The sequence below is a fragment of the Piliocolobus tephrosceles genome, chromosome 1, assembly GCF_002776525.5.
Source record: "Piliocolobus tephrosceles isolate RC106 chromosome 1, ASM277652v3, whole genome shotgun sequence".
NCBI classification, from domain to species: domain Eukaryota; kingdom Metazoa; phylum Chordata; class Mammalia; order Primates; family Cercopithecidae; genus Piliocolobus; species Piliocolobus tephrosceles.
In genome coordinates, this window is record NC_045434.1 from 144,522,942 (window position 1) to 144,537,084 (window position 14,143).

The 14,143-nt window shown below is 36.7% G+C and overlaps 1 protein-coding gene across 9 annotated transcripts in view; it reads left to right on the forward strand.

The window, feature by feature from the left end:
* ZZZ3 (zinc finger ZZ-type containing 3) overlaps positions 1 to 14,143 on the forward strand; it is a 137,816-nt gene that overhangs the window by 116,489 nt on the left and 7,184 nt on the right. For 5 of the 9 annotated variants that reach the window (XM_023209110.1, XM_023209115.2, XM_023209120.2 and 2 more), the window contains 6 exons: positions 1,807 to 1,954; positions 2,042 to 2,157; positions 2,860 to 2,931; positions 4,255 to 4,356; positions 5,028 to 5,123; positions 7,767 to 7,919. In XM_023209110.1, the coding sequence (XP_023064878.1) occupies positions 1,807 to 1,954; positions 2,042 to 2,157; positions 2,860 to 2,931; positions 4,255 to 4,356; positions 5,028 to 5,123; positions 7,767 to 7,919 (687 nt within the window). The remainder of the gene's footprint in view (positions 1 to 1,806; positions 1,955 to 2,041; positions 2,158 to 2,859; positions 2,932 to 4,254; positions 4,357 to 5,027; positions 5,124 to 7,766; positions 7,920 to 14,143) is intronic. The other 4 variants (XM_023209138.1, XM_031933818.1, XM_031933819.1 and 1 more) reach the window with 1 other exon arrangement.

A 14,143-nucleotide genomic window follows, 5' to 3' on the forward strand; every position in this document is an offset into this window, starting at 1 on the left:
CTTATTTCACTAGATGTGTTAATTTATTATTTGAATGTTTCTAGGTATATTATTTAGTTGGTAAACATTTCTTTCTCTTCATACTTGTAGAGAACACTGAATATCATACTAGATGTAGAGTCTATATGTTGATTTGTTAAAACTCTAACGTTTTTAGAATTTTGGTGTATCTTCTGTGTTAAAATGAGGCCCCTTTAAGTGTTTATTGATTCTGCATTGCTGTTATTAAATAATTTGCTGGTACAAAAAGATATAAGACTTATAATGGTTATTTACAATGAATTCAACTAAAACAGATGGTGTTAGTAAAGTAAATACTAATGAAAAATTCATTAACCTTAATTTCATTTCATTTACTTTCCCGGGTAGGCAAAAAGATACAATTAGGCATATTTACTAGATATGTATGTTGTTGATTATTTCCTGTTTCTTCACTTTCAGGTTTAGTTTGAACAGACTTTCATTTCTTTTTTTTTTTGTTTTGTTTTGTTTTGTTTTGTTTTGTTTTGAGTTGGAGTCTCACTAGGTCACCCAGGCTGTAGTGCAGTGGGGCCTGATCTCGGTTCACTGCAACCTCTGCCTCCCGGGTTCAAGCGATTCTCCTGCCTCAGCCTCCTGAGTATCTGGGACTGCAAGTGCATTGCACCACACCTGGCTAATTTTTTTAATTTTAGTAGAGACTGGGTTTCACCATGTTGGCCAGGTTGGTCTGAAACTCCTGACCTGAAGTGTTCCACCAGCCTCGGCCTCCCAAAGTGCTGAGATTACAGGCTTGAGTCACTATGCTCAGCCTAGAATGGAATTTCTTTTTACTTTATTTCAGAAATAAAGATGTGATGTTGACCATCTTAAAAATGTTTTATAAAAAGACACAAATATATTAAATTAAGATACTTTAATAACCATGAAGTTATTGGTGTCTGGGAATTTTTTTTTTTTTAAATTAAAAAAAAAAAAACTACCATGAAAGTCCTATGTTCTTTGGAAAAAAATTTTCCTACTAGGTTTAATTTAAAACGTTGATTCTTCTATTTTTCTGGGTTTGTTCATACAAACTCAATTTGCTTATTTTATTTAGGTTTATCATATTAGTTATGTTGTTGACTTGTAACATGTTTATTTTAGTGGACATATAAAAAATTCCTCTTGGCCGGGCGCGGTGGCTCAAGCCTGTAATCCCAGCACTTTGGGAGGCCGAGACGGGCGGATCACGAGGTCAAGAGATCGAGACTATCCTGGCTAACATGGTGAAACCCCCGTCTCTACTAAAAAATACAAAAAACTAGCCGGGCGAGGTGGCGGGCGCCTGTAATCCCAGCTACTCGGGAGGCTGAGGCAGGAGAATGGCGTGAACCCAGGAGGCGGAGCTTGCAATGAGCTGAGATCCGGCCACTGCACTCCAGCCCGGGCGACAGAGCGAGACTCCATCTCAAAAAAAAAAAAAAAAAAAAATTCCTCTTAGTTCATATTAATGAAACTGGTGATATATATTGGTATATGGAATGCAGACAACATTTATGGGTTGTTAGTTTTATTTAATATTACTATCATTATTTTAAAAGACACTGCCCTTCATCTAGAAGTAGTACTTAGGTTTTGCTAAATTCATTTTTTCACTTACCATCTTTAGCATTTAATATTTAGACTATATTAATTAACTTTATTGTCATTTGGATTTAAACATGAATAGAAATGTCCCATTGATTATTTGGATTTGGAGTCATCTGAAAATTTGACTGTGGTTGATTATTTCTTTAATTAAATTTAGACTTTTACTTTATCTTGTTTTTTCTCCCCTACCCCCAGGCTGATATAGGGCTTCCATATCCACAGAGAGTTGTTCAATTGCCTGAGATCGTATGGGACCAATATACCCATAGCCTTGGGAACTTTGAAAGAGAATTTAAAAATCGTAAAAGACATACTAGAAGAGTTAAGCTAGTTTTTGATAAAGGTAAGAAATCATATGATAAGAATGTAAGTAGAAAAATATCTGGCAACGTTTTGCTTTAATGGTTCTGTATGTGGTCTTATTTTTCAGTAGGTTTACCTGCTAGACCAAAAAGTCCTTTAGATCCTAAGAAGGATGGAGAGTCCCTTTCATATTCTATGTTGCCTTTGAGTGATGGTCCAGAAGGCTCAAGCAGTCGTCCTCAGGTAAGCAGTGTGAAATACTGGAGTAGGAAAATTTGAATTTTAGACAAAACATTTTAACATTTTGTGGTTTGTGTTTTTAAAATTAAAGCAGTCTTTCACTGGAAGATAAAGGAGATAGGAACTTTGAAATTAAGAGAAACTTAGGTTGGAGTCCTAACTTACTAGCCGTGAACCTTCAGACATCATTTACGTTGAAGTCTCTAAGCTGCGGTTTCCTTTTGTATAAAATGTTGTTAATATTACCTATGTTGTAGGGTTGTTGCTGAGGATTAAATAGGTAGTGTATGCAATGTGCCTAGTACAGTATCCGACACATAGTATTTAGTCTAAAAATAGTAGCTCCTTTGTGTGTAGTGAAATGTGACCAGGATTTGAGTCCTGGCCTTGCCACTCTTAGTAGATGACCCTCATTGGGCATGTTACTTTTCAATTCTGAGCCCACATTTCCTTTTCCTTTTTTAAAACATGAAGTTACAGTACTATTATGTATTTCACAGTATTGCTGGTAGTATAAAACCAAACAAAATAAAATAATGTGAAGGCATTTTGTAAACAGTAAAAACAAAAAACGTATACATTAAAAAAATTTACTCAAATATTTCAAAATTAATTTAAAAATTCCACAATTTGTGTGTTATTTGGCTATGTCACAGGTTAGATGTTGTTATTTTCTCTCTGACAAAAGCCTTGTCTTACGTGCAGATGATAAGAGGACGCCTGTGTGATGATACCAAACCTGAAACATTTAACCAATTGTGGACTGTTGAAGAACAGGTAATAGATATTTCAAAATTGTGTAGGCTTAAAAAATAAAAGTAAACAGTTAACATTAGAGTCAGTATTATGAGGCTTACGCCTGTAATCCCAGCACTTTGGGAGGCTGATGTGGGTGGATCACTTGAAGTCAGGAGTTCAAGACCAACCTGGCCAACATGGTGAAACCCTGTCTCTACTAAAAATACAAAAATTAGTTGGGCGTGATGGCGTGTGCATATATAATCCCAGCTACTCGGGAGGCTGAGGCAGGAGAATTGCTTGAACACAGGAGGCAGAAGTTGTGTTGAGCCAGGAGCGTGCCACTGCACTCCAGGCTGGGCAACAGAGTGAGACTCTATCTCAAAAAGAAAAGAGTCTATATTTTGAGTCAGGTGTATATTGTTGTTTGTGATACCTGTTAGCCATGAGTTTTAAATATTTAGGCTTATTTTTGTATACCTTTTTGCATACTTCAAGAATTTTGGATTTTGAGAATTGGGGGATAATTTTAAAAGAAGGAACCTGGGTTTTGAGAGGGCAGTAGAAGTGGATGGAATAAAATAGATGTTTCTGTAATGTAGCTTTGGGAGAGAGGAAAAACCTGAGGCCAGTAAAACTGAGCTTCAAAGTGCATTCTTGTTTTTGTTGTCGAAGGGAGATGAGGAAGCCAGTCAGCGTTGGCATACAGCTAACATTGTTTTTGGCTAATGGCTAGGGTTGTTAGTGGGTGAAGTTTGAGACACATCTTGGTCTCATATGGTTATTAACCCCACAGCTATACGTTTAGCAGTTTATAAAAAGCTTTGGGAAATCTTTATTTATTTCAGGCATCCAGATTTTTCTGCATCTTCTGCAACTATGAGAAGATATAGGAGACAAGAAGGAATATTAAAATCAAATATTTGAATAAAGGACCACACAAAAGAAGGAAAAGCTTCTTTTAATAGTTGAAATTTAAGTGAATTTACACGTTTTTGTTAAAACTGTAAGGGGAAAGACATAGTCTAGTAAGAAAAGATGGTCAGTGGAAATCACTGAAATGTGTAATCTACCAATTTGTTTACTTATTTTCTGTTTTCTTATGAGATCTTTTTACTTACGTGAATAGAAAACTTTTGTAAACTCTTTTTCATAAGTTTATTCTCTAATTTTATTGTTCCCTGTGAAGTCTTAAGTTTCTAACTAGAAATTTTTCCTACCATGAGGGTTTCTAATAATGTAACCCCCAAAGGTGGGAGAGAGTATTACACTTGGAAATGAAATGTGAATGTATTTATTTAGAAATACAGTATTTAAAATTAAATACATACTTTCTTAAATTTGGTCTTGGGTATGGTTTAGAAAAAACTGGAACAGCTACTCATCAAATACCCTCCTGAAGAAGTAGAATCTCGACGGTGGCAGAAGATAGCAGATGAATTGGGCAACAGGACAGCAAAACAGGTAATTGAGGAGATGACTGCAGATTGCTGGCATGCTTTTGGTAGTTTTTTAATAAAGGAGAATAATGCTGACATTGGGTGATCTGCCATAACACTTTCAGCTACAGAGCGCTGTAGTATGTGTGTGTGTGTGTGTGTGTGTGTGTGTTTTAATTGTATATATTTTTGTTGATTTCAGAAACAAGTAACTTGAGATACTTCTGCTTTGGATCATTACGAAATATTAAAAAATGAACATATAATGGGCTTAGTTTCTCTTGATTGCTTACTAAGTATACTAATTGTAAACTTTTTGGTTATACTGTGCAAACAGATTTGTTTCATTGCCTTAGTATTCCCTGGTTGTCTTTCTAAAAATGTATCTTGCAGTTTACTCCATCATATTCCCATCTATATTAATAGATGTGTTTTTGTACTACAGAGGTAAGTGTTCATAAGTTGAAATATGTGTTTAGCTTTAGAATCAAATTTAAATTTACTTGAATAATTTTTGTTTGGCCTAGATTTTAAAATATATGTGTATTTGGTGACAGTTTATTGTTATTTTTAGATTCATGATGAGTATTGAATTCTTAGCATTCATTAGATACTCGTGTACGTTTTAATTTTTAAAAACAACTCAGGTATTGTACGTCATCTCATTGTGTTAAGAGACTTGTCATGTTTCTTTAGGTTGCCAGCCGAGTACAGAAGTATTTCATAAAGCTAACGAAAGCTGGCATTCCAGTACCAGGCAGAACACCAAACTTATATATATACTCCAAAAAGGTAAAAGAAAATACATAAAAGTAAACTGTAGATTAAATTTATTAAAGTAAGAATGACTATATAAAAATGTACACATTTGACAGAATAGTGTTGCTGTATTTTAAAACTTCTGTTCATTCTAAGCATTTCCTTATATTGTGCATAAATGCAGGGTAAGGACTCCGTTATTGCTACTCAGTGAAATTCTGTGAGCTTTAATGATTCTTCATTATTTTCTTAGGAGTAATATGAATGAGTGCTACTTGAAAGATTTTAGATTCAAAATATGTTAGAAAGGGCTTTGTGAGGGTAAAGTTTTTAGGCTATTTGATTATTTAATAAATACAATCAATTTCTGTTTTGTAGATAATGCTATATAAATCCAAGAATAGAAAGGTTTATTATATTCTAAAGCCAGGCACAGTGGTGTGCACCTGTTGCCCCAGCTACTTGGGAGGCTGAGGCACGAGGAGCACTTGAGGCCAGGAGTTCGAGTCCAACTTAGGCAACATAGCGAGGTCCCATGTCTTTAAAAAAATAAAATATTTTATTTAATCCTTACTACAATTCTTGAAGTATAAATAGTCTTATCATCTTCACTTTACTGACATAATATTAATAGCTGTTATATTGAGGGCTCTGAGCCAGACTCTACTGTTCTAAAACTTTTTATTAGATAAGGAAACTGGGCCCTCTGGTATGTTGAGTGAATTATCTGGTCACTTAGCTGCTAAGTCTGGGAACCACTGATTCTCTCTCATTCTGGTGCCATGCTTTTTCTACTGTTCTCTGTTGCCTTCTACGGTGGAGAAGCTACTGTTTCTTTCCCAAACAGGATACTACATTAAAATGTGGCCAGTTTCGGCCTGGCATGGTGGCCTGTAATCCCAGCACTATGGGAGGCTGAGTTCAGTAGATCACGAGGTCAGGACCAGCCTGACCAATATGGTGAAACCCCATCTCTACTAAGAATACAAAAATTAGCCGGGCATGGTGGCGCGTGCCTGCAGTCCCAGCTACTTGGGAGGCTGAGGCAGAAGAATCGCTTGAACCTGGGTGGTGGAGGTTGTAGTGAGTCGAGATTGCGTCACTGCACTCCAGCATTGGTGACAGAGGGAGATTCCATCTCAAAAAAAAAAAGCCAGTTTCTTGTAATAGCAAAAAATAAAGACACTTAATTGGCTGTTTTAAGTTTCCTTAGTAAGTTATCCTGGTACTTTCCCCTCCCCACCACAGCCATCTTTCTCGTAAAGAGAAGCTAAGAGTATCTCTAGTGCTGTTACCCTTCCATACTGAAGCTATTTAATGTAATTTTACATTAAGAATATTGTCTATACAGTTTCATGTTTTACAAATTAAAAAAAAAAAATTTTTTTTTACCAAGCTTTGGAAGCTTGTTTTAATTTGCCAATTGTTTTAAATGTTTTGGATTTCCCACCAAATATAGCATAACCTGTGTTAGATATGTAGAGTTCATCCTATAACTGTGGAATATCGAAACCTTACATTAATCAGTGTTTAATGTAAGAGTTCTAATTTTCATGGTTAATTTCTAAGCTAATGTTATAGATGTGTTGTAACCATATGTTTTCATAGTTAACACTGGATAATGATAACAAAAGGAATACTGGAGAACCTACATGTGTTTTTTTCCCTTAGGTGTACTGTATTTTGGTTGTGAAGATCTAGTACAGCTATATTTACAATGATTGCTTGCCATGGTTAAAGTTTAAATTTGGAAACAGGTGAAATGATGGTTCTCCATGTAGCTGAGGGTGTTCTTTGTGACTGTGCTATTGATCAAGACAGGCAGGCAGCATAGTGGTAGAAAGTGAGAATTTGGGCACCACACAGGCCTAGTTTATAATCCTTATTCTACCACTATCTAGCTGCGACACACTGAACAAGAAACCTAACCTCCCTGTCCTCAGTTTTCTTATCTTTAAATTAGAGGTGATGATAACTACTTTATAGGAATGTTGTAAGGATTAAATGACATTGGCATAGAGCAAGCTTGTCCAACCCATGGCCCACGTACCACCTGTGGCCCAGGACAGCTTTGAATGTGGCCCAGCACAGATTGATAAACTTTCTTAAAACATTACAAGAGTTTCTTCTTTTTTTTTAGTGTTTGTGTATTTTATGTGTGGCCCAAGACAATTCTTCTTCTAATGTAGCCCAGGGAAGCCAAAGATTGGACACCCCTGGCATAGAATAAGCAGTCAATCAATGTTAGATATGTATTTTCAGATATTCATAATGTTATAGAAATTTTCCTTTTATTGGGTAGTTTTATTCCTGGCATAGGCCACTTCATCCTCTCTGATCTTCTGTAAGATGATCGTAAGAGTTCAGTGCAGCAAGCATTTGACTGCCAAGGGTATGATAAATGCTGGGGATACAAATATAAGCTAGATACTGAGCATGTGGTTCATTTTACCATTGTTGGAGTATTTCCCCTACATTTAAAAGAAATTTTTTTAAGGCTAGTTATGCTTAAAAACACAGAAAGCATAGAGAAAGCAAAACAACATAAAAGTATGCTAAAAGATAGAGTGAAATTCTTCTGATAGACTTGTTGGAAGTAACATTTATATTTTTTATATTTTTGATTCTTGTAATCATTTTTCACTGTCCCAATTAAAAATTTGTTTTCTTATTTAGTCTTCAACAAGCAGACGACAGCACCCTCTTAATAAGCATCTCTTTAAGCCTTCCACTTTCATGACTTCCCATGAACCACCAGTGTATATGGATGAAGATGATGACCGATCTTGTTTTCATAGCCACATGAACACTGCTGTTGAAGATGCATCAGTAAGTTACCTATTTAGTTATTATACACATCAAGGTATAGAAGAGAGTAGGATTTTCTAATCATTCCACTCTTCAGAGAATGTTGGTTTCTTTTAATGAACAAGTCACATGTATAGTTTTTAAGTAATGTGCTTTTGTGAGGAAAATTTCAAACATACAAAAATAGAATAGTATAATGAACCTTAACAATTATCAACCTGAGGCTACCTTATTTTAATCTCTACTCCCTCCCTACCCACCTCAACTCTGCTCTGGATTATTTGGGAGCAAGTCCCAGATACTACACAACATAACTTTCATATTTATAAAAGGTAATTTGTTATATAGTGAAATGTATAGTCACCGTTCATGATTTTTTTTCTAATTTGTTCATTCGAGTTTGGATCCAAATAAAGCCCATAAGTCACAATAGGTTCATTCTCCCTCTTTCACTTTCCTTTTTTCCCTCTCACAATGTTTTTGTTGAAGAACTGGTTCATTTGTCCTATAGAATTTTCTAATATGGATTTTATTGATTACATCTTCTTGTTGTCATTTAATCTGTTCCTCTGTTTTCTGAACTTCCTGTAAATTCATAGTAGGTCAAGAGCATTGATGAGATTCAGATGTATTTGTTTGTTAGGGTGGGCAGGACTACTTCAAGTTTACTTTTGTCAGCCTGGTTGTCTCTTTTTTTGGCATAACAGCCACTAATCATTGCCTAGATTGATTAATTCATTAGATGTTACAGAATAGTGATTATGCTATCATTTTTTCATTTACTTGATGGACTATTCTATAAAGTAATCCCCCTGCCCCCCAGTCAACTATTTGGTTACTCTGAGGTACGTATAGAAAAGGCAGGATAATTGCTCGATTCTCCCTTTATTTTCTTTTTCTTTTTCTTTTTTTTAGACAAAGTCTCGTTCTGTCGCTCAGGCTAGAGTGCAGTGGTGCGATCTCGGCTTGCTGCAGCCTCTGCCTCCCAGGTTCAAATGATTCTCCTGCCTCAGCCTCCTGAGTAGCTGAGACTACAGGCGTGTGCCACCATGCCCAGCTAATTTTTGTATTTTCAGTAGAGGCGAGGGTTCACCATGTTGGCCAGGATGGTCTCGATCTCCTGACCTCATGATCCGCCTGCCTCAGCCTCCCAAAGTGCTGAGATTGTAGGCATGAGCCACCATGCCTGACCTATTTTCTGGTTTTTAAAATAATGAGTTCATTTTCTCATATCCTTCAAAGATGACCAATGAGGTTTAAAAATTTTTTGTATTCTTATAAACTATTGGCCGTAAATGTATTTAATGTAGTTCAATTCATTGATGTTACTGCCTTTGTTAGTGTTCAAACTGGCCCATCTTTGGTTAGTTGTAGCCTCTTTAAGTTGGCTTCTAAGTTCTTTTGATAAGACTCTAATAGTGTTTAATAGCTTCTTTAATACCCGTTTTAACAAGGAAAATCCAGGCTCATCTTGTGTATTTCCTGCCTCAGACCCAGAGTCAGTTCTTCTTTTTACTGGGAAGTGGTATTTAGAGACTATATCCTGACTGTAGTAATGTTACTTGCTGCTGGGTTCATCATTGTTTCTAGGCCTGTTAATGGACAGAGCTGGGAAATACGATACATTTTTATTTTATTTAAGGATGAAAGACATCATTAAGTTCATATTTTAATTTCAAATTCAATTTAAGAATTCTAGGACTTTTATCTACCTTAATTGATCTTAAATATGTATCTCCTTTCTCCAGGTTAAAAGTCACAGTTCTCAATGACATCAATGTAATACTTACTTCCTTTGTCTCACACTGCTCAGAACAATCTCAGAATATATTAATAACCAACACTACTATTAATACGGTTCCTGAAAACAGTTTGTTTTTCAGTTCTTTATTTTGTCTTTTATATATATATATATATATCCCTCTACAGAAGTAAAGTCAAATTGGTTTTTAAATTATCTTGGAATAAATAATTCCTCTCAGTTGTTGCCATGGTTGGATATTAATTTAGGTTAATTCACTTTATTTACTTTACATATATGGGGATTTCTGTTTGTTGCTGTTAATATTTTTTATTATTTTACTATTCCTGAAACTATTTTCTCAATACTTAACCTGATTCTGATTCCTTGATTAAAGGACATAAACATTACCCTATATATTCCTTAATAGTCTGATTATATAGAATTGGAAAAGGATATTTTAATGAAAAGTTATCAAATAAAAAGTAAGCTCCTTTGTTCTATAGCTAGATTAATCAAATACTGATTGTATACTTTGATATCAAAGCACCTTAATAACTGTGCTCATAAAAATTTTTAAATTTCCTTTTAAACTTGCCTTTTGAAAAATGACTAATATGTGCTGTCTTAAACATTAGCATTTATGTATAATTTCATACTTTGTGATGATTAGATTTGTACATCTGAGAAATGTTTATTTAAATTTACTATTAGGCTTTGCTGGGGGTTAAATACATACTTATGAACAAAATATGTCTGATCTTTGTGCTCATAAATTTTAGTCTTGTGGGATAAGATAAATGTGTAATCACATCAGTAAATCACACATTTAAAAAAGTGCTTCAGACCAGGCACTGTGGCCCACGCCTGTAATCCCAGCACTTTGGGAGGCTGAGGCAGGCAGATCACCTGAGGTCAGGAGTTCAAGACCAGGCTGGCCAACATGGTAAAACTTTGTCTCTACTAAAAAAAAACAAAACAAAAATTAGCCGGGCATAGTGGTGCGTGCCTGTAATCTCAGCTACTCAGGAGGCTGAGGCGAGAGAATTGCCTGAACCTGGGAGGTGGAGGTTGCCAGTAGCTGGGATTGCGGCTCTGCACTCCAGTCTGGGCAACAGGAGCAAAAGCTCCATCTCCAAAAAAATAAATTAAAAAGTGCTTCAAAGGAAAAATAGATGATAACATAATTATTTAAGAGGTACTTAATTTAGATTGAGAGTTTCAGGGGAAGACCTGAGAGGGTGACAGTGAAGATGGTACTTGAAGTATGGATAAAAATTGGCCAGATGAGGAGTGGTGGTGGAGTACTTAAAAGAAGTACTATTTGGCTAGGCGTGGTGGCTCACAACTGTAGTCCTAGTACCGTTGGAAGCTGAGGCAGGAGGATCACTTGAGCCTTGGAGTTCAGGACCAGCCTGGGCAACATATTGAGACCCCATCTCTACAAAAAAGAAAAAATTATTAGCCTGGCATGGTGGTGCATTCCTGAAGTCCCATCTACTCAAGAGGCTGAGATGGGAGGATTACTTGAGCCTGGAAGATTGGGCCTGCAGTGAACCTGGATGATGCCACTGCATTCCAGCCTGGGTGACAGAGGGAGACTCTGTCTAAAAAAAAAAAAAAAAAGGCCAGGCACGGTGTCTCATACCTGTCATCCCAGCACTTCAGGAGGCCAAGGCGGGCAGATCATGAGGTCAAGTGTTGGAGATCAACCTGGCCAACATGGTGAAACCCCGTCTCTACTAAAAATATAAAAATTAGCCGGGCATGGTGGCGCATGCTTGTAGTCCCAGCTACTTGGGAGGCAGAGGCAGGAGGATCGCTTGAACCCAGGAGGCAGAGGTTTGCAGTGAGCCGAGATCGTGCCACTGGCACGCCAGCCTGGGAGACAGAGTGAGATTCCGTCTCAAAAAACAAAACAAAACAAAAAAACCCAAAACCCTCAGAAAAACCCACAAAAAAACAAAACCCAAAGGTACAGTTTGACAAAGTGGCAAAATACAGTAGAGTGGATTGGATTTGATGTAATTTTTGTTGTTGAGTTTATTTATTTAAAAATGAGTGCCAGTTAAAATTATTCTGATCACTTTAAAATAGCTACTCAAAATGTTTATTTATGAAGCATCTTGTGGAAAAATTTATAGATTTTAGTTTATCTTTTCAAAAAGCAATAGCCGGAACAATTATTTATATGTTATTTACTCTGTGGCTTCAAAATCTGTATACAGTTTTAGCTCCATTTGATATTAGTCTCCTTTAAGTAAGTTTAAAGTGATTATGATTAGGAAATCTATGAGGTTTAAAAAATTTTTTGTTTTAATTATGGTAAAATACACATAACATGAAATTTACCATCCTTACCATTTTTATAGTATAAGAGTTCAGCAGTGCTATGTACAGTCACATTATTGTGCAGCCAGTCTCCAGAACTCTCAGCTTACCTGACTGAAACTCTGTACCTATTAAACATCTCCCCAACACCCCTCTTTCTAGCCTCTGGCAATCATTATTCTGCTTTCTGTATCTATAAATTTGACTACTCTGCATTCCTCAAATAAGTGGAAGCATACAGTATTTGTCCTTTTTGTGACTGGCTTGTTTCACCCAGCATATGCTCTTCAAGGTTCATCCATTTTGTAGCATGTATCACAATTTCCCTTTTTTTTTTTGAGATGGAGTCTTGCTCTGTCGCCCCGGCTGGAGTGCAGTGGCCAGATCTCAGCTCACTGCAAGCTCCGCCTCCCGGGTTTACGCCATTCTCCTGCCTCAGCCTCCGGAGTAGCTGGGACTACAGGCGCCCGCCACCTCGCCCGGCTAGTTTTTTTGTATTTTTAGTAGAGACGGGGTTTCACCGTGTTAGCCAGGATGGTCTCGATCTCCTGACCTCGTGATCCGCCCGTCTCGGCCTCCCAAAGTGCTGGGATTACAGGCTTGAGTCACCGCGCCTGGCCCACAATTTCCTTTTTAAGGCTGCATTATATTCCATTGTATACCACATTTTGTTTATCCATTCATTTGTTGATGGATACTTGGGTTGCTTCTGCCTTTTGGCTATTGTGAATAATGCTACTGTGAACATGGGTATGCAAATATCCTGCTTTCAGTTCTTTTGAGAAGTAGAATTGCTAGATTGTATGGTAATTTTATGTTAAACTTTTTGAGGAACCACCATATACTGTTTTCCATAGGAGCTGTACTATTTACATTCTCACCAGCAGTACACAAGGATTCCAGTTTATTTACATCTTTGCCAACATTGGTTATTTTTTGTTTTCTGTTTTTAGTAGTAGCCACCTACTAGGTGTGAGGTGATTTAACTTTTCTTAGTCTGAGCCTTGCTGATCACATTTAATCATATCCTTAGCATTTAAATGCAAATTTAAAAATTAAAAGTGTTTACACTCTGCCTTTGCAAAATACCTGAATTAAGTAAATTTCATTATGACATTTCTTACTATATTATCTAATTATTTGGGTCACTTATTTATTAGTGTATAGCGTTACTTATGTTGTCTTTCTCAATGGTGACACAGGATGGTAATAATCATCTAACATCTTTAGTTGACAAGAATTTGAAATGGATAGTGGGGCCAGGCGCAGTGGCTTGTGCTGTAATCCCAGCAATAAGTGAGGCCTAGAGGAACAAATCACTTGAGCCCAGAAGTTCGAGACCAGTCTGAGCAACATGACAAAACCCATCTCTACACGCACACACAAAAATTAGCCAGGCTTGGTGGTGTGCACCTGTCATCCTAGCTACTCAGGAGGCTGAGGTGGGAGAATCGCTTGAGCTTTGGAGGTTAAGGTTGCAGAGAACCCTACCATTACACTCCAGTCTGGGTGACAGAAACCCTCTCTCAAAACAAAAACAAAAACAAAGCAAAAAAAAAAAACAGGAAAAAGTGGGAGATAAGATCGATGAACTGTGAAATTGTAAAGAATCTTTTACTCAGCTGAAGACTTTGGACTTGATGCTGTAGATAGTCAGGAAACCATTGGGAACTTTTAAGTAATAGTAGGGGCAAAGGAGGGGGTGGATACTAGAGGACCGATTTGAGAGAGATTGTAGAAGGTATTAAGAAATGACAGGATTTGTTACATTCGATATAAGATGGAATGAAAAACTGAGGCTAACACTTAGATTTCTGACTTGGGCTGCTTTGTGTAAGTTTTGTCTTCTTGATGTAAAATAACATAGCACTTAATACCTAATGTAGCAGGAGGAATGGGTGGGGTAGGGCTTATCTGGTCCAGGATTGGGAATTTACAGAACATGGATCAGAGAATTGCGGATGCTTTTAGGAAATTAGTGAGCATGGGATCAGTCATGAGTAGCAAAGGAAAGAGATGGATCCTGGGTGGCAGAGCACAAATGAATTGGGAGAATAGGAAGCAGAATAGTGATTAGAAATTTCAATGAGGTTAAAAAAAAGCTGATTATTTGGGGTGAGAATATGAGAGAAGTAGGAATAACAGTGGAGGTAGGAAATCTAAGCTTAGTATT